Raw genomic sequence first — 21807 nt, 5'->3', positions numbered from 1 at the left:
CGTTATGCGAGTCTCGGATCACATAGAAAAAGTAGGGTTATGTTCCGAAATCGTTTTTTTTTTTTTTAATTATATCAACAACAAAAAATATTTTTATTTAATTCAGGTAATTCATGTAAGTTAAGAAAACATATAAACTATGAAACAAATACATACTATAAAAATTACAAATTATACTTAAAACTTCATTGCACATAATACATAAATGTTTTAGGCAAAATAAAATAGTGCATATTTGAATCTTTCATAGCACGAGGATTTGAGGATTGGTTTTGTCATGTAATCACCTGATGCATTGCTACAAAACAGTAGAGTAATTATCTTTGGAAACTTTGAATCCAGGAGCTGATCTTTCGTTTTTCGAAATATAGGTGCGTTTTTGCACTTTTTTCCAATATAACCCGTATTCATCCGCATTGAACACCTGGTCTCTACTATAAATGTTTATAAACTTTGAGAGCTTTTGTTTAATAAGATTTCATTCCATAGGAATTTTCTTTTGAGGTGCAATCTTCTATCGAAATCATTAATGATTTTTTCATTAGAATATCGCGTACACGAGCAACGTGCTTTGCACTTATCGCTGACCCAACAATAAACACTTTCTCGGATTTCATGTTCATTTGGTTTGATTGTTCGAATTGTTGATTCATTTAAATTCAAAGTCCCTGCAAAAACTGCTTTTTGTCCATTTTTCAACCGATCCGAGATTTTGAATATTTTTCTTCGAGAGAAATTAATTTTTGTTTTTAATGTTGGTTTTACCCTTTCGTTGCAGTTTGTGGCCATTACTATAAAAATAATTTTTTACACAAAAAGGCAAGCATTATATATTGTATGTAACTCACCAGAAAATAAAGTGCTCAGTTTGAGATGAACATACTTATGATTTTTAATGCACTTTCCTGGCAGAGATGACGACAATTTTCAACAATAAACGTTTTATACGGTAAACAATTGAGGTACATGCGTGCTAAAGGGTATTTCCCCTAATATAAATTCACTACTTATAATTACATGCGGGATACAGGCAGACACAAATTTAACGAAGATAAAATTTGATTTTTAAGTCGCACGGTGAAAAACATGAAAAGATAAAGTTACTACAATTTGTAGACCGTGTTTTTATCGGAACCGTGTTATATAAGTACCGCGTTCACCAAGGGTTACTACAATTTTAGACCGCATTGTATAATTACCGCATTATACGAAGGTTACCTGTATTTAGAAATTTATGGATATTTAATCATACAAATATAACATTTATATTACAAATGATATTCTATTTTTTTCAATTTAGCTACTTGAATACAAATTCTATCCTACGGTTCTTCTTTATGAACTGGTCAATAACATCGTCATATAAAGTAGGTTGTAACTTAATTTTCCCAAGCAACACACACACTTGTAAAGGCTGGCTGAAGCTCACTGGCTAGAGCAACTTTGACTGCGTATGGCCGGTGTTTAAGCAACAGGGTGAGATGACGTGGTTCTTCTTTATGAACTGGTCAATAACATCGTCATATAAAGTAGGTTGTAACTTAATTTTCCCAAGCAACACACACACTTGTAAAGGCTGGCTGAAGCTCACTGGCTAGAGCAACTTTGACTGCGTATGGCCCGTGTTTAAGCAACAGGGTGAGATGACGTGGAGGGAGCGGAGATGGCTATGCGCGCGCGCATGAAATCACAGTGCTGAAGCGAGGACCTGGATGCTCCCACAACAGAGCAAGCCAAGGTAGCTTGACCAGCGTCGGCCTTCGATACACAACGCAAAGCTCAATTATTGCCGGGCAAGCTGAAAACGTCTTCTATCTACAAAAATAAAAGCCTAAATGGAATGCTTATAAATACATGCATTTATTAACAAATAAATATTACTTCTTTCTCAATTAATGAGCTTGCGCAGCAAGCATGGGGAATTCGCCACTGAATACGAGTACACATTTTTCTATTAAGACAGAATTTCAGAAATGTCCCCAATTTCCGAAAACGCAGAGTTTGATTTTAAGATGTAAAAATTATCAGATTCTTAATTATGAGTGCAGCAGCATAACTGCAACTCGAGCCACCCTCCCCACCATTTTTTTTTTTTTTACTAGGTAAATTTTAATGAGGCATCATTTGGCCAGCCTAAGCTCTTCCCCAGCAGGAATTTACAGTATGGTAGCTATGTCTCTGTGACTTAAGAACTTCACATACAATAACGGTTTAATATAAATATTTTTCACTGACATTATTGCTCTAAATAATTTCTTACCGCTACTGATCAAGTAAATGGTATCCTGTTTTTATGTTACGGGGCCGTGCTTTAGATTAGCGTTCACAATCTCTCTTTTCTTTTGCCAAACGATTTTTGAGTGCATCGTGTCATTGAACTGGCCATAGAGGGCGGTAAGGTAAATTAATTAAATAATTAAATTAAATATAATTAAAATAAGATCACAACACACAGAAATCAAGAATAAGTTATTTGTTGCGAATTCGCACAAGTTCTAATTTTCAGATTAGAAAGAATACCTGCAACATATTATTAAAATTTTAAACATATCATAAATAAAAGCAAAGCTAATATTTTGGATATACCTGTATGGATCAATTTCCAGGAGATTAATTTGCTTACTTTCGGAAATTCGGGCTTACACATAACTTACATAATGTCTTTTTTTTTGGATTTGTACGCAGTTAGCCTAGTGGCTTTGCGCTTCGCAACCATATGACTGGGGAAGGAGTGTCCCAAGTTCGATTCCCGTTGTAGACGTGAGGAATTTGAGGATCTTCCTCAGGCATAGCCAAGTTAGCCGGTCTTGGGCGCGGTCAGTAGGGTTTTTTCCGCCAGTTTATCTGCGTTTTTCATCCCGCAAACAGGCAAACCGGCCCCGTGAACACACACCTCTACAGTCAAAACTATATATTTCCCCCCAGCGGCAGACCAGGCGACGGGTCGGTTGGGAGTAGTACTAACAAGTAGTCGCATCTAAGTAACACGCGGACCCTGCATAGGAAGCGGGAATAACGCGAAGAAGAAGAAGAAGAAGATACTGCTTTCTCATTTAAGGAGTCTCATTTCTCAAATTGTTTGCGAATCCCTTTGAAAGTGAGTTATCATGAGAATGAGACTATTTTTTTTATTTTTTTTAACACAAAAATTTACTATTTCAGCGCTTTTTTATTATAGATTTTCAAAATCTCTGGGTTAGCATCCTCGGTGGAAACTAGGGAAGAAAGTTAGAACTGTTCACCTTAATATTTTAATTTCATCATCATCATCAGTGGTTCCAACAGGCACTTAAGCGCTCACGACCTTTCCAACTATTCTTGGACTTTACAACTGCAACCGTAACTCGAGGATAAGGTGGTCAGCTCTGTGCATCCTGGTGTGTTCTATCTCTGTAGATGCGTGTGTTCACAGGGCTGGTTTGCTTGTTCTGGGGGACGAAAAACCCAGTTTCCAGGTGAAAAAACCCTACCTACGTATGAGACCGGCTAATTCAGCTTTCGTCGAAAGAAATAAAAGTTCCTTACGTGACTGACAGGAATCGAACCTAGGTCTTTCCGACCAAAGGGCTTCGTCTATTCCAACTGAGCTGCGGACACTCTAATATTTTTATTTAGTGCTTGGAAATATATTTACCGTTTCTGTTGACGGTCATCACGAGTAAAACAGGTTATTGGAAGTATTGAAGCTAACCACTTCGCTTCGTTTTTCATAATATTTTTATTTTTGGACTATATTTTGAATCTAATTGTTTCCAAACTATTATCATACGGTATGTTACTGAACAAGCCAATGTTCGACGATCGTGGATCGATTATTATGAATAATGGATTAATGACTCAAAAATAGTAGTAATAATAATGACGGTGAATCTAATGACTACCCGTTGTGTTCAAAAGAATCAACTGGAACACTCTGAAATAAATCTTAAAACAAAAACAAAAACTGTATTAAATGCATTAAAATATATCAAAACAGATAAGCTTTGAATGCTTGCCATATGTATTGACATATAAAAGTTCCAAAGACATTCATGCAATGGTTTATTACGAACTGTTGTCAAGGGATTCATGAAACCATACATCATTAAAAAAAAAAAAAAAGAGGAGAAGGAAAGAACAGAAACAAACACTGTTTGCGTTTGGCTAACTTTTTTTTTTGAAATGTATACATACCAATAATTCCATTCTAGATGAATGGGATTTAACAAAATTTGGTATGGTATTTAGAATGTCTAGTGAAACATATTCACTTCATTCAATTTTTTTTTCAGAAAGAGTACCATTTTTCACTGTCAAAAATTGGCGAAAGGACAGAAGCAATTTGTTCCTGGATAGATAGTATTAAATGAAATTTGCAATACATAATATCTCTACAAGAAAATGTTGGATCGTCACAATTTTAATTTTGATTGGACCGTGTTAGTGGTAAAATGATACATCTATATACAAAGCACCAATAAGGTGTTTTTGCAATCCTCACGTTTCTAGAATCAGCGACAGTAATTAAATAAACAATGTATTTCATAACGGTATTCCTTATATAGTGACATCGTTTATTATCAAAACAGTTGAACTAGAGCCGTTTTGAAGCGCGTTTGCACGAAATGCTTTGGCATCAATTACAGTTATTTTGTTTCATTCGTACACAAGTTATTCTTACACTCAAGCATATCCAGTTTTACTGAAACTCCGGATTTTGAATCCTAGCAAAACTTCAACTCATCTCTGGCTGAATAGAATTTAATTAAATGTAGAATTTGGGATCTTTATTAATATTTGTCTATTCTTATTACGTTTTGGTTTCAGTTGTAATATTTTTAATGACGGCATTACATGCCTATCTCCCATAAGCTAAAAATTTGTTGAAATTTAACAGAGATGTAAATTGTTGCACACTCATCAGATGTTTACAAAAGTAAACATCTGATGAGTGTGCAACAATTTACATCTTACAAATTGCCATTCAACAGAGCACGTTGAATACCGTAATTTTTCATAAACACCATGATAGTTTTAACGAAAAAAACGGATATATTTCAAATATAGCCGATTAATTATAAGAGACTGGTAATGATATGTAGTGGTTATACGCGTATGCTATAGTACAGTTATTTTAAATTTTTAATGATCAATTGATGACATTGTTTTCTCTCTTTACTTATAAAGGTTTTTATTGATACGTTAAATGATAAGAGCATAACTTGTAGCATAATTTCTCTCTGTCTGAATGAGATACAATGAAGTTTGGCATTTGAATTTTGTTTAAAATTTGAAATTATTTCAATTTCTACAGTTCAATTATCTCCAATACAATTATTGGGAAAATTAGTACTCTCATTATACTAGAATGTTATTTGGAAAGGGACCATTTTATGATTGCCTACGACATTTTTTGTCGGCAGTGTAGACCTAATCATGTTTTAGGTAAATTAGCCATAGGGCCTGCGTAGCTCGGTGGAAGAGATGCTTGAATCCTCTACGCTCAGCCGCCTGAAGATAGACTTACGTTCAAGTCTACTCGCCAACTGGAGGAACTTTTTCTAAGTTTTTCTTCGACCGGTTCCCGAGTTAGTCGATCTCTGACACGTGTAAGCACTCGGATTTTTCGCCCCATATATTCAATAGAATTGACTGTAGAACCCAGATTATTTCCGACAGTAACACATCATGTTAGGGTTAGGCACCACATGGCAGCTTGTTTTCTCGTCTTTTCATCGGTTGACACCTGTAATTAGTGATAGTCATGGGCAAGCTATCACTGATTGGCTACCAGTGGAGATTGAACTGCCAACTTAGTCTCCAAAAGTTGGATAGGGTTAAAAGGCCTCGCCTAATCCCTGTAAGGGAATAAAAGGTTTAAGCTGATTATTTATTTTATTTTTTGTTATATATATAAATTAGCCACTAATAAATAAATCCTCTGAGTGTGTTGGGCAAGACACATGCAAGAATAAGGAACCTTTATGAAGACTTTTTAAATATGAAGGCAAGCTAACCACTCTCATACGAAGTGGGGTTTATTCTTTCTAGAACTCGGTTTCTTATCTCTCAAACTAGGTAAACAGATCAAGGCAACAACTGCCATTAACCGACGTATAATGCACTGATCTCCATAACTTTAGATAAGTTAGTCGTAGGTAATTCCAATCAATTCCAATAGGTAATTCTAATTACTTCCCAATTAGGTAATTCCAATCAACGAATACAGCCAATAAAATAGGTTAACTTGAAACTAAAATTAAAGTGACTGGACAAAGTTTAGTACAATTGCAGAATTCTAAATATCAAATTAGATTAATTTCTATCGAATCAGGATGGAATTATTAAATCGTTTGTTCCAAATGGTCTACCTGAAAGGAAAGCTCTAAATGAATAGACTTGTTTTAGAAAACCTAAATCTTCTTTTTAATGTTAGGCTTACATTCTGATTACACTCTGTCTGTTTTGTGGATGAAAATCCTCCTTCTCCATAAGTGACATAACTTATCTTTAGCTTAAAAAGACCTTATACAGATTCTTCGAGTCCTAAACAGGTTCCAATCCAGATCTTTCCAACCATTACCGTCTGAACCATGGCTCTTAAATCTTTAATCTCAGTACGCAGTACATTGGCAGAAAAAAAAATCAGCTGACTCCTTTTATTCTCTCTTATAGGGAGTAGGTGAGCCTTTTTTAACCCTATCTAGCTTTTGGGAATTGAGTTAAGTCTCTACCGGCAGGCAATCACAAATAGCCGGTCCAGCACGTAGCACTAATTATAAGCAGCCCGATGAAGAGACCGGCAAACAAGTGCTGTCATCTCTTGGTACCCGATGAAGAGATGGGCAAACAACTGCTGTTATCTCTTGGTACCGAACCCTAACAGGATACGTTGCTGTCTGTCGGTCGATTTTCTTGAATTTACGGGACGAAAACCAGAGTTTCCGGTCGGAAAAAACCTCTTGCCTGTGCCAGAGATCGACCAACTCGAGAACCGGTCGAAGAAAGGCTTCGAAAAAAAAAGTTCCTCCAATCGGGGACTAGACTTGAACTTAAGTTTAACTTCAGATTAAAACGAAATTTGAAAAGCTCGACAAATTAATGTAAGGATTCCGAATAACAAGTTATAACAATGTTCATCCAGCCAGAGCTGAACAATAATAATCGAACTGAAGGACCAAACGAATCATTAGCTGGTTATACGTTTTGAAATATGTGCCTTAAAACAACTCTTGTGTTGAGCTGTTGTGATTAAAAATGATATCGTTATAGAAGAATACCACTATGAAACACACGAATTTTTTATGATTGATTGACACGCGTCCTTGCCTCTGTTGTGATAAAAAATTTAATACAAGTGGTTATTGTTACTTGAAAAGTATTATTTGATTAATTAAGTTAAGGGATATTACATCCCATATTGTTTCGCTGAATTGAAGTCTTTGGCTCTTCATATATAATAATAATAATAATAATAATAATATAATTAGTGATTTAAATAAAATAATTTAAGACAGGAAATATAGCAATATAGAGATAGAGGTAATAAGATTTCTATCCATAATTAATATAATAATGTTATACAAAATACAGCCTCCATAGCTCAGTTGACGAAAGAAATGGGTTCAAATCCTATTGCTGATGCAATGAAAAAAGCCTTGTCAACTGAAGCTGAAATTAATGTGAAATTAATTCGATTTTTAATTCGATAACTAGTTCGATGCTGTTGGCACACTTTCCCTCGATGAGTCTTTGGACTCCTTGGAGGTGTCACATAATAATAATAATAATAATAATAATAATAATAATAATTTTTTATAAACACTTTATTATATCTTGCATACAATTAATAATTACCAGTACATTATAAAATTATAGAAGTTACAAAATTTAAAAAAATAATAATAATGATATTTTTTTGATCCAATGATTTTTTTATTATTAAAATTATGATTATATATTATGATTTATAGAACATGTTATTCCACATGCTAATAATAATTACTGTAGATGGTAATTTATAGTTGCAGTTGAATAAGATTAAATTTTTTAACAGTATTTATAGTATAAGAATAACATATATATTTTACAATTTTTGCTTTTAATGTATTTAAGCGCTGTAACACTTCAATTTATTTATTTTTTCTGTTGATCTCAGTTGAGATGTAATGTCTCAGCTTGCATCCTCGAAGCTTTTTAGTAAGCTTATTTGAGGATGACAATGGTTAGATAACTTTTATTAATTTGATTGCTGTGTTGGATGTAGGCTGATGTTTGTGAGGTCATATGAATGATCTGAAAGGTCTGGAAATTGCCGATGTATTCTTATTGCATCTGTTTTGATGGTTCACATTCATTTTTATTGTGGTCTTTGGTCTTCTTTTTGAACTAATTATATTTTTTTTTTCACCATGGCAGTTTTTCTGTCTTCTGAGCTTTTAATTTGTATCGGCTTTGAAATTTGTAACTTCTTCAAGAATATCTTGGCATCTCTGATCCACAAGAATTGGTAATTTTTTTCTTTTTTCTTTTCTTGCTTGGTACAACAGATTCTGGTTGAATGGTGTTAAATATTCTGATAGGAATATTGGCGTATTGTCTTGCAATGCATTCAAGTCCTTGGGAACTGTCTGCTGGCTTTTATGAGATTGTCTCTTGTGGACTTGCTTGTAAGATGAACTATGACTGGTGCGGGTTATGGCAAGCCTTGTTTTTTTCTCTTCATGGGAATTTGATTTATGGTCTGAATATTGTTATTCTGTAGAGGGATGTCGATTGCATGGCCTAATTTTAAAACTACGCCTCTGAGGTTTTCCGTAGGTGCAGTTTTAGGAAGACCGTTTATAACAAGATCTTCTTTATATTGTTGCTGATTTAGACATTTGTATTTTAGTTTTAGGGAATCAAGTTCTTGACGGAGTTCAGATGTGTCTTTCATCAAATTGTGTGCCTTATCAGTTAGTGCGTTAATGCTGATTTTAATGTCTTTTACAGTTTGCAAGACTTCTTTCACTGCTAAATTATTATGTTTTGACCAAATCCTCATATTCACAAGTTTTTTTGTTATTTGTTGTTCTTTTTATTAAAGAGTTCTTGCACAAGATCTACTAAGCTAGCTTTTATAGTCTCTAGACTGTTTTCTAATAATAATAATAATAATAATAATAATAATAATAATAATAATAACTTCAACCTCCAGTTCATTTAGAAAAATGTCAATAGATTTCTTCTTTCTCAATACTTATCTGCACCTCCCCTTCTGATCAATCCTTTTGAAAAAAATCTGCTCCTTAGAAATTTGTTGGTGTCAGTTTTTCGACATTGTAACTTTTGCCATTTATTGAGAAATTTGTCTGGTATCTATTGCATAATTTTACTTAAGAGTTCATTCGTCTACCTCATGCGTCCTAAAATACCTAGATGATAATACTGGAAAGTGAATGGAAAATCTTTGACCATTACTTCGCTCCTTTTCTTGCTGTTTACCCAAGACTACGTTTTTACACTATTCTCATAGTCAATATATTTCATGCTTCTGATATCAACTGGTTATACAGTTCTGAGTGTTTACTAATATTTTCTCCTTCTTCCGATATCCAGGTGATCAAATCTACATACTTTAGTCAGATACAATTTGGCGAAAGCCTTATTTAAAAGAACAATAACTCTCTTATTTCCCATTCTATCTATGCTCGTTGATGACATATGCACACGCGCGCACACACACACACACAATTTAATTTAAAAAAAATATATATATATATTTATAAAGAGATTTAATGACTAAAACCGAGAATATTCTCGATTTTAGTCATTAAATCTCTTTATAAAAATGTAATCTTGAAATGTCAGAATCAAGAATGATACTTCAAATAATCTTGCCGTCAGATGGCAATAGTGTTGTTTAGTAGTTGCAGTTGGAGTTTTCTGTGTGCTCATCGTTAAATGTGTTCATGCATCGATATGGCGAGATTTAAATTACAAAATATATTATATAGTACAAAACCATATAAAGTGTACAGGGCATGTAGTCTGACTACTCATATGCATAACAGAAAATTGACATGATGCATTTTTAGGGATTAAAATTATGTATACTCAGAAATAAACAAAATCATAAACAGCGTACGCTACATTCATGTGCTTTCATTTACTAAGAAACCGGTTTCTATTTTATAGTACATGTATGTATCGACCTCAGAAACGAAGGGGTCACACCTGATGTAGGTGTTTTGCAATCATCGCAGGATCTTCATTCAGAAAGAGAACATTGTACATCATCGACTAAATTATTTTGCTGGCGAGCTCTTAGATCTACACAGAAAGTGAGTTGCTGAGATTTTCACAATAACATATACTTGAGCGGTGACTTAAAGTATTGGTAACTCATTTATTTCAGCATCATGAAACATTAAATTTTATCTATTATTAACAAATTTCGATTTTATTGAGCATGTTTTTAATCCAGTAGTGTGTCTTTGGCATAAATCCTATAAAATTCCCCACAGTGTATTGTTACTTAAACCCATCTTATTTTGTTTACCAAGTTGAGGAAGCCAAACGAACAAGATTTAATATTCCATTAAAAAAATTAATTGATAGGAGAAATATAGTATAGGGAAAAGTAGTTAAGAAATATAGGAATCATATTTCTTAATTATGTGATACCTCTTCAGTGTATGCGACAAACTCAGCCGTGGAAAAATTTCGATGAAAAACGTGAAGAACGGGTGAGATGAAATCTTATTTCATAGAATAGGAGCAAATGAGCAAGGTCTTTGGATGTAGTTGATATGGTAATGAGTGTGTGCGAAGGGAGAGAGGGGGATGGAGGAAAAATGGAACCATTAATCTCAGATAACTCTGTTGACCGATGTGGGATTTTTAAGATTTTTCCATACTGCATGGCTCTAAGATTTATAGAGAAGGATGATCAGCAGTTTGGTTGAGAAATGGTGTCTGGAGACAGCATATCATTTTGACAGTGAGGCAATTATTGATGACATTTCAGAGAACATATGTAGTTGATATTTATGGCAGTAGAATCCCAAATTTATTATCACTCTAAGAAGGAGTTTAATGAAAATCTATATGCTACATATAAGTGAGCCTGTATAGATCACTTCAACTGCTGTCTCGTGGTTATATCTGTTTTTACTTTATGTCTTTTCTTCAGGTACTTTTAAGGACTCTGCTCACCTGCCATCCATCATCCACCCATCCATCCATCCACTAAGCTTCTTAAAACATGAGCAGCAGTTGTCTTACCTTTTTGTGATAGTACACTCACATTTTACATCACATTTATCATGGACCACTATTATGTCTCTGTGCAGTCTCTGAAAAGAAAAGTTCAAAAAAAAGTGCTGTTGGTGATTTTCTCACATTCATCAAAAGCAGTAATAAACAGTGAATATATTTAACTAGTGCAGTAGCAGTATATCTCATGCTAAAGGTTGTGTTAGTTCCATAATAAACTCTTCCTATGTCATCACTTTCAAAATGTAGAAGTTATTTATGACCAACATCTATTTGCATCCATCTAATATGGATGCTTTATTATTCTTATTTTAAGTAACATTTTATTTCCTTTTGTTATTTCCCTTAAAAAAACAACTCATTTTATATATTATTATAGTGCCTGCTTAAAAAGGTTTTTTTTTATATATTACTATATTTTATTTTTATATCAGTACCATACATAAGAAGACTTGAGGCCTATAACACAGTAATGCCCTGCATGTGTGTGTGGGCAAGTGGTTAGAGAGAAGAGAGGAATCTGTTAATGTTTTTTGGAGGGGATTTGGGTGGGTTTATTCATTGAGGAAAATAGAATGGGAAAGATGGTACCAAGAACAGAGGACAGAATGAAGAGAATGAGAAGTTGGTTTGATAAATTTGGAGCTGAACCATGTATGGATGTTGTCCAATAATTGCCTGTGTTCATACATGATTAAGTGATGATATAACGTTATGAAGACTGCTCCCAAGAACAGGTAGATGTACTCTTAGTTTCGGAAGAAAGTGAAGGAATTATGATGGTGGCCTATTTCTTAGAATGTTTGTCCATGAAAATATCTATTAAAGGGACATAAGACAGAAACAAAACATCCACAAAAAAGTGATTGGAGTGCATTTGTGTATATGAGAGAGAGAGAAAGAAAGAAAAAGGAATCATCAGTTAACAATACTACCTGCTTCTGGTCATCAAACTATTATCAGGATTCTTCAGATTTCTTTCTGGTGAAAGACCAGAGGAGAGATAGGAGTGCAAGGTTTCTGGTATGGTGAGAGAAAATTTGTTCTAATCATCTGTGTAGGAATTGGGGAAGGATTCCAGGTAGCCAGATTATCCTTATTTTTGATCTTATGATGTTATTATTTGGGGATGTATGAGAAGGATATGGAAGGGTAGAAATAGCACACACTGATTGATTTCTGGAGAGGGACCCAGAAAGCTGAAATATGCAATTTGAGGAGTTTTCTGCATTTAGTCCTTTCAAAATTGGATTATTTGGATTTGTTGATAAAATCTTTTGCAGGTGTTGCATGAGTATAAAACTAGTGTTTTAATCTTGAACTTTTTGTGATATGTTTTATTTTTTTCTTGGGTGGACTTGCCATTCTTGTTTGTGAACTAAGGATTGCAAGTGGTTGGGGACTTTGAGTTGGATAGGAGATGAGGGCCTTTGTTACAGTTAAAATTACTTCTGTTATTTGATTGTAAAAATGTCTGGATCAGGAGAGCATACGTAATCAGACATGGAAGCAGAAATTATAGTGGCTGTCCAAGTTGATATTATGATAATACCAGACAACATCAGACCTAGACTTACTGATTGAAGGATTTCATTAAAAAAGACACTTGGATGAGGTATGGCTTGTTATGACAGTGGTTAATGAGAAATATTGTGTTATTACAATTGCTATTGTAATATGCTATTGTTATTATTGTAATTGTAATGTGTTATTGCTATGTTAATTTTAAGAACAACCATTTTTCAGCCAGATGACATACAATAATGCTAAATAATAAAACAATATTAAACAGGAATTGCATGCGAAAAAGAGAGAGGCTGTGAAGAGATATAAGGAGACAAGTGAAGAGAAGATGTAGGAAGAGTATAAGACACAGGCCAGAAGAGTGACTAGTATGGTAAGGAAGACGAAACTGGAATATAAGAGGAGATTGGCCCTAAGATCCAAAAAAAATCCTAGGGAAATTTTTAGATATGTGGCCAGTAGGAGGAGAAATGACTGTGGAAGAATGATATTGTGGGATAAAAATGGGAATAGAGAGAGAGTGACTGATGGAGAGGACATAGTGGAATTGTTCAATGAACACTTTATTGGAGTATTTCATCCTGGAGGAGTCAGTTTTAATGCTAGAGGGATTGGGAAGGTTCGAGGTTTAGAGGAAGAGAGTGTGTTTCAAATACTGAGTACTCTGGATGTCAGTAAAGCTGTGGGACTGGATGGTATTTCACCACAAGTTTTGAATGTGCTAGGGAACTGCCAGTGCCTTCGACCTGGCTTTTTGATGAAAGTCTGGCTTCGGCAAAGGTGCCCAGGGAATGGAAGGAAGGTAAGATAGTGCTATTGCATAAGGGCGGTAGCAGACCGGAAGTGTCTAATTATAGGCCAGTTTGTGTGTCATCAGTAGTTAGTAAGATCTTGTAGAAAGTAGTGAAGGACCATATACAGCATTGGGCAGATGTGGGTAATGTTATTTATGAGAGTCAGCATGGATTTTTGAAGGGGCGCTCTTGTTTTAGCAATATGCTAGCCTTTTATGATAAAGTTACAAGAGCATTAGATGAGGGAAAGGCATATACTGCCATTTTCTTAGACTTAGCAAAGGCATTTGACAGGATGCCACATGATAAGCTGATATTTAAGTTGCAGCACATGGGTCTGGATGTCAGATTGGTCAACTGGATTCAGGATTGGCTGTCCGATAGGTATCAGAGAGTTGTGTATGGTGGGGCAGTTTCAAGGAAGCAGAGGGTTACAAGTGGGGTCCCACAGGGCTCAGTACTGGGACCTATATTGTTTAATCTTTATATCAGTTACATTGCTAGTGGATTGCAAGGGGATATTTAGTTGTTTGCAGATGATGTGAAGCTGGGAAGGATTATTAGTAATAGTGCAGATGCGGCAGCTCTGCAAGAGGATTTGAATAAGCTAGATAGATGGGCAAATGAATGGGGGGGGGGTGTCAGTTTAATGCAGCAAAATGTAAGGTCTTGAGGTTTGGGAAACATCGATGGGATGCTGCATACTCTATGGGAGGAGTTATACTGGAGGAAGTAGGGGAGACGAGATCTGGGGTTGATGATTGATAGAAACCTGAAATTTAGGGGACATATTGCAAAGGTGGTGAAGGTAACGCAGAAGATTGCTGCAATAATGAGAAGGACACTGACCTGCAGAGATAAAACAGTTATCATTCCATTGTATAAGATCCTGATCAGACCACATTTGGACTATTGTTCTCAGATTTGGTCCCTAGGATTTGAAGGGGATAAATTAACTGTGGAAACTGTACAAAGGTGGATAACAAAGATAGTTTCAGGACTGTACAATGATAGTTATGAGGATCGGCTGAGGGAATGTGGACTGCAGAGTTTGGTGGATAGAAAAAGGAGAGGTGATATGATTGAGACTTTTAAACTGTTGAGAGGTGGTTACAGGATTGACACTGGGGAGTTCTTTCACTTGGTTGAACAGCAGGAAGGCGTGATGACAAAAGGCCATCCCTGGAAGTTACAAAAGGAAACTGTGAGCAAGAGGGTGAGGAGTAGTTTCTTTGCATGGAGGGTGGTTGAACCATGGAATGCATTGCCTGATGGAGTGGTGAGAGCGAGAACGGTCAATGAGTTTAAGGAGTGGTATGATAGAATTTGTGTTTCTTAGGAAGGACCTCCCACGATGAGTCTTTTGACTCCATGGAGGCCTGAATAATAATAATAATAATGTTGTGTTAGCTAATTTTTTTTTTTAATTCACTAAGGAAGCCATTTTTCTATTTCATAAATTAGAGAACTGTTTGAAACATGTTTGAAATGAATGTTCTAAGCCCATATTTACATGGTCAGATCTATTCACTCATGTAGCTAATTGTAGTCAGATGCATTATGATTAGATATAATTGTAAACAATAGATCACATATGTATAGATCAGATTTTACAGAGTAAGGAAATGCATGAATATTATTACTTCTCATTTACACAGAACATATAAATTATTTCTTATTCAAACAGAACATACAAGTTTTGTTTTAAATGGTACATATCAGTTTTTTTTCCCTTTATAATAGAAATTATTTTTACAGATTTTATTTATGGATAATTGATAATAAATGAATAAATGATTGTGATGAAATAAATGGTTTGGAAGACAGTGATCCTCAAACTGCTGCCTTCCAAAGCTTTCCTCCATTCAAGTATTTCTTCTGCTTACTGCTTAGACTTCCTGCAAATCACTACATCATCAGCAAACGTCATCATCATCCAGGGTGATTCAGTTCTTACTGTCTCTGTCAACACATCCAACAGCATAACAAATAAGAAAGGGCTCAAAGCTGACCCTTGATGAATTCCTACTTTTACTGGGAATGCCTCAGTGGTTCTTGCTCCACATCCCACCCTTGTTATACTGCTGTTATACTTGTCTTGTACAAGATGTTCCTACTTTTTTGGATAATTTTCTTCCTTTTGCTTTTCCAAACCTCTTTTCTTGGGACTCAAAAGCCTTTTTCTAAATCATTGAAGACCAGAAAAAGTTTGGTGTTACTCTACCAATACCTTTCTATGAGCTGTCTTAGAGCAGAGATGGCATCATTTGTTCCCTGACTGGGCATATACCCAAATCGCTCTTCACTAATTTACACCAAGCCTCACAATCTCTTCTCGATTACTCTTTCCCATACCTTGATAGCGTGACTAATACATCTAATTCCTCTTGAGTGGCTACAGGACTGGATATCACCTTTATTCTTATATATTAGAACCAGTATTCTCTCTCTCAATAATTCTGTTGTAGGTGTCCGTTAATAGTCACATCCAATTTACCTAAACATTTCCATACTTATACTGGGATGTTATCAGGTCCAAGTGCCTTCCCGTTTTTCATCTTACTCAGCACTTCCTCCACTTCCATTCTTGTTATGCTAGAAATTAGCCCTATGACAGATATCCTCCATCCTTTTTTCCTTTTGTATATCCTTATTTATTTCATTCATTAATTTCTCAAAATACTCTGTCTATCTAACACATCCATTTCTTCTTTATACAGAATGGTACCATCCTCTCCCTCGATCATCCTTTCTTGGTATATATCTTTACTTTTTCGCTCCTTTTGTCTGTCTATCCTGAGAGCCCTTCTGACGCCTTCATTATCCAGACTTTCATGCAGGTTAGCATAGGCTTCAGCTTTAGATCTTACTACTGCTCTCTTTTTTTTTGCTTCTCTATATTCTATTCTGCTATTCTTGTCGCCTGCTCTGTCCCACCTCTTCTTGGACATTTTCTTTTCCCTAGTACACTTTTGTACCTCATTGCTCCTCCACCACCACATTTCCTTGTCCACCTTAATATTTCCTGTTGTCTGGCCCAACACCTCTTTCCCAATATTATGGATGTGTTTCCATTCTGTTTTCACATTTTCCATCTCCCATTACTTCATATTCAGCAATCATTGCTTGTACCTTCTTGATGAACTCTTCTTGAAGATCATTTTCTCCCAGCTTCTGCCATCATGTTTTGATGATCCCTTTTACTTCCTTCCATTTTATCCCTTTTATTTCAACTTTGCAGAGTAGAAGCCTGTGCTGCCTGCCACTGCCTCTTCTGGTATTACTTTACAATCATTTACCTCCTTCATATATTCTCTTCTGTAGAGTTTATAGTCCACCTGGGAGTGCCCCCACTCACTGCTGTATGTGTACCTATGGTTTGCTGTAGAAAGTGTTCTATATAGCAAGATTCCCTGCCATTGCAAAATCAGCAATCATTATCACTCTCATTGTTCCTTTTGTCAACTCTCCATACCTTCCCTGTATTTTCTCCCTACCTTCATTACTTTCCCCAACATGGCCATTAAGATCACCACACACACACACACAAAGAGCCATTCCTTACTTTGTAATCTGTTTATTAATCTAGGTTTTGCCAAAAATGTTTCTTTTCATCTTCTTCACAACCAGTTTGTGGTGCATATATGCTCACTAAAATCAGAGTATCACTACCAAGATAAATATGCACTGTGGTTATTCTATCTGCTATTCTATTAATTTTTAACACATTTTTTTTAAAGTTCCTGATTGAGCATGATTTCTGCTCTATTCCACTGTCTGTGTATGCCACAAAAAATAACTTATAATCTTCTCCATTCTCTTCTCCTCTGGTAGCTCTTGCCCATTTTTTGTGAGGACCATACAAAGCCCATACATGTCACCTCTGGAGTATGCGCTATTCCTATCCACTTTCTTGAGCTTTGCCTCCACATTCAGATGATCTGGCAAAGTTTTACAGCCACATGCCCTAGCTGACTCCAACCTTACAGAAATTCAGCCTACTGGGTGTGACAAATAGCTGGGAGAGAACGCAGACTCCCACTGCATGAGACAAAAAGAAACAGTAAATAGGAAAGATTCATCCCTACCCTAGAATACTCAAATAGCACTGGGGGGGGAGAGCATGAAGAAAAGAAAAAATAATTTAACAGATCTATATTACATGAAGTAAGGCATGATCCATCATCAGGTACCTCGGGTTTTCTACTACCGTAGTACTCACCAAAGTGAGCCCATATTTATTTAAATTAGGCTGATTTCTGAGATCAGCTGCAGATTCCAAAATGTGATGGAGCACGGTGGTCCTTTTTACAATTGATTCTATGAGTTGTATCTAAAGCATGGTCCCCAAAGCCCAATTAACTAGTTATGACTACAGATGTAGTTTTTGTGTTCTTCCATGCAGATGTTGGCTGATCTTCCTGTCTGTCCATAGTAGGCTAGTTTTCAGGAACATTGTACTTTATATACTCCAGGCACAGAGCGAGCGAGCGAGCTGATTTTTAGTAAAACATATACAGGTAGACAGCTTTAAATGGGAAAGCAGCGTAGAGATTGTATTTCTTAAATATCTGGCTTTTTTTCTGAATTTCCTCTCACATAGGGGATGATGATGATAGTGTTGCTAAGATATTTTTGAAGAGAAGGTCGAGGATTGGGGAAGGATTGATTATTTTTTGATGCTGTGGGAACTGTAGCCATTAGATAAGAAGGTATGGTTTGTGTGATTAAGTTCTGCTGTAAGAGAGGATTCATTAGAACAAAGGTTATAGGCTCTATTGATGAGTGTTTTAATAATACCATATTGTTGAGAAGGGGGATTGATGGGAAAGTTTGTGAATGTAGCTGCCTGTGTGAATGAGTTTGTATATAATAATGGAAAGTTTTGGACTTTTTCCATGTTAAACTGGATTATAGAGTGAAGACTATTGAGGTGAGAGAGGAAAGAATCTAATGTGCCCTGACCATGAGGCCAAATGGTGAACACATCATCCACATATCTTAACCAGATAGTTTGAGAGCAGCTGAGTCAAGAGGTTGTTTTTAAATATTCCATAAAAAATTTGCAAGGGGCTGTACCTTATACATTCTACTAAAGATCAGCTCCCTTCTCTCTCTCTCTCTCTGTGCCTGGAGTATATAAAGTGTGTCCTGTCCTTCAATAAGCAGTGGTGGTGGTCTTGCATTGAACATGAAGTTCATTTACTACTTGATGTTATAAATTTAATTTGCTGGTTGAGTAAGGCTACCATAATGAGTCCGTTATCTCATGGATTTTTGCTATTATTATTAATATTTGTTTGTGTGAAACCATTACTAGACTTGTGATTTTTCTTAATGTATAAGCAATAGTGTGTGGTTTACAAAGGAAAGCCTATGCTTTTTTTTAACAAATTCTGGATAGTTGTTGCCTTTCATTTTTTTTATAAAATTAAAAATAGTTGATTCCTGTTTTTCATTGCAATTCTGAGTTGATCATTGAGAGTGTGGCTGATCACAGTTATGACTCAGTATTTTGTAACCATGTAATGAACATTAACTTGATAAACATTGCTTATTTCTAAAGGAAAATAATTTTAGACTAAGATGATTTTTATTTAGACATAAAGGAAATGATTCATAATTGGGATGGTGTATTTTTTTAATATACTGGAATAAGTTTCTTTCACTATCCATCATAGGAAAGTCCTTTTAACTTCAGAAATACTTAGCCAGATTATAAAGGAAAAAAAAATCTTATCTTGGCAATAACTTGTTGGCAGCTTTGTGAAGGGTTAGGAAGAAAAACAAATTAAGTGCTGAATTTGATTAGGCTTGAATTTTTTACAATGTTGAAAGTTCTAAGTTATTCAGGTAAGACTTAAAAATTGGCATGTACATATTTAGACTTATAATAAATATTACATAATTTTATTTTGTTATACTATTATACTATACTGCAGTATATTATACTGCAGATTAATATCTATATAATGTAATGTGGACTGTTTAAACAATTTTAAAGTGATTTAGATGTGCTACAGACAGTTATCATGTGGCTACTGTAATTTGTCATTAAAAAGATGGATAAACTGTAGTCTGGATAATGAAGAACTTAAAGCTTTTACTATCTTACCTTTTGGAAACAATTAAGCAGTTATTTAAAAAATATATTTATTAACATACAATTTTTGATCATGTTTTATTTTATAAGCATCTTCAGTGTGAAGTGAATATAACAAAAACACATGCATGCATAATACAAGAATCAACAAAGCAACATTAATGTCTTTGTAAGCAAAATCGGTCAATAATATTAATATCCAAATTAAGAACATAGATAAATATAATCCATCAGACTGCTTATGATTAGGATGACTAATTCTCAACTTTAGGACACACACATACACACAAAGGAGTCTATGTTTCAAAGAGATAACATGTTTGCAAGATCAGACTGTTCAGGTTCTTGAAGAGAGGTGAATCTTCCTTATTGACCAAGGTAAAATGATCACAGAAGTAAGAAATCTGGAAGACAAGTGATTCATAAATGTGGCCAAAAGGGAAATGCTTGGTTTCAGCCAATGAAAGTGGAAATTTGGCAGACAGGACGAAAAGACCTAAGAATTTTAGAGATATATTCAGATACTCCTTTGATGGTAATATGATTAATATTTTCCTAAGTGAAGAAGAAGATGGAATCCCCTACTTCCTGATTACTTTCTTGATAAGGAACCTGTTGACACCATTAGCAATGAATGTAGATTTAATGTGCTGTTATTTCCTGATATAATGAAATGACTGTTAAATACAAAATGGCTTTTGCAGAGCACAGCATGCACATAATGTTGATGAGACTGTGCATGGAGGTACTGACATGTTATATCCATGTATTAATTTGGCACTACCAGATTCCTTGTTCCTCTAGTCTATCATACGAGGCATTTTAAGAAAGTAAAGTCCCATCAAGAATTTTTTTAAAAAAATGGTAAAGAAAAAAATGGTCGAAAGTCACCATTGACTTCCTGCCATTTTTGGTATCTTGGCACCAGTTTCATCATACCTGCATTAAAAAATAGTCTGCTGCCAGTAATTTAACCACTGAGTCACACTACTCTTCAGTTTCTTATTCTTCAAATTGCTGGTTCCCATCTCAGTGATTTGAAGAATCTGTTTCAAAAGTTCCCACCTAAACTTCTGAATTTGAAGTAGAGTTTGAACTGCAGTGTGAACTTATGTATTGTCATGCAAAAGCATGATCCCTGACAACAGTATTCCTTGTCTTTTGTTCTGAATTGCTTGTCTGGGTTTCTTCAGTATTACACAATGTGGTTCCTTGCCAGGAGTGCTTAAGGGTAAAAGGTCTGAGAACACAAATCTGAAAACAAACCCCAATTCAACATCAACAGAGTTAAAGATCGGTACTATCAATGTAAGAAGCCTGAATGGCAAAGAAATGGAGCTAGCTGAGGAATTAGATAAGTACCAGATCGACATAACAGGGGTGACTGAAACAAAAAAGACCAAAACTGGTGAGATCTTTCTGAGCAATAAATACAAAATGTTATATTCAGGCAATGACAATCAAGGAAAAGAAGGAGTAGCCATAGTATTCAACACAAAATACGAGGCTAATCTTCTTGAATGGCAGTCAGTCTCAAGTAGAGTAATGTGGGCAAATATGAGAATGGGGAACTGGACAATGAGACTTATTTGTGCCTATGGTCCCACAGAAGGTTCTACTAAGGTAGAAGTGGAGGAATTTTTTGAGGCTTTAGAAAAAGCAACTGACACAATGAAAAAGGAAAAGTTGGTCCTTGTTGGGGATCTAAATAGCAGAGTAGGAAATGACTGTGAGACATACAAAAATATTTTGGGAAAATTTGGAGAAAAGAGCAAAGCTAATAATAATGGCAAATATCTGTTGGATTTCTGCTCAGGACATGGACTGGTTATTACTAACACCATGTTCCAACATAAAAATGTGCACAAATTCACATGGAGAGAAGAGGCTAGGAATAAGAAATGTCTCATTGACTATGTTATTGTTGATAGTGATGTTTTCTCCCTGGTGCAGGACACCAGAGTGTACAGAGGATTTGAAATTGGAAGTGATCACTATTTAGTCTTGAGCAGGATAAAATTGAATTTCATATTGAAAAGAATAACATGTAAGAAAGTTTCAAAGCGAATAAAAGTTGAGCAGCTCTCAGATGTGAACTGTAGACTAAAATACAGAAAGATTATTGAAAATAAAATGAAAGAGTTTGAG

At 35.2% G+C, this 21807-nt stretch overlaps 2 protein-coding genes across 5 annotated transcripts in view; one reads left to right on the top strand and one right to left on the bottom strand.

Moving 5' to 3' along the window:
* Positions 1 to 21807, top strand: part of LOC150105443 (SH3 domain-binding protein 5 homolog) — a 196951-nt gene that overhangs the window by 1191 nt on the left and 173953 nt on the right. Inside the window, exons 2-3 of one of the 4 annotated variants that reach the window (XM_090394817.1) lie at positions 10159 to 10304; positions 19238 to 19409. The exons of 1 other annotated variant lie outside the window; for it this stretch is intronic. The gene's annotated coding sequence lies outside the window, so the exon portion shown is untranslated. The remainder of the gene's footprint in view (positions 1 to 10158; positions 10305 to 19237; positions 19410 to 21807) is intronic. 2 more of the 4 variants (XM_090394816.1, XM_090394818.1) reach the window with 2 other exon arrangements.
* On the bottom strand, positions 16223 to 16651 carry LOC150105444 (uncharacterized). Its single transcript, XM_090393964.1, has one exon. The coding sequence runs from the start codon at positions 16649 to 16651 to the stop codon at positions 16223 to 16225; it is 429 nt and encodes a 142-aa protein (XP_090250090.1).

The sequence above is a fragment of the Typopeltis vanoorti genome, chromosome 6 (genome assembly GCF_054136105.1).
Source record: "Typopeltis vanoorti isolate ZY-2024b chromosome 6, IOZ_Tvanoo_1.0, whole genome shotgun sequence".
In the NCBI taxonomy this organism is placed as follows: domain Eukaryota; kingdom Metazoa; phylum Arthropoda; class Arachnida; order Uropygi; family Thelyphonidae; genus Typopeltis; species Typopeltis vanoorti.
Note: the sequence above shows the minus strand (reverse complement) of the source record. Positions and strands in the feature narration are given on the sequence as shown.

What these genes read in the sequence shown, in the direction of transcription:
- LOC150105444 (XM_090393964.1), bottom strand. Translation starts at nt 16,651, where the DNA reads ATGGAAAATGTGAAAACAGAATGGAAACACATCCATAATATTGGGAAA.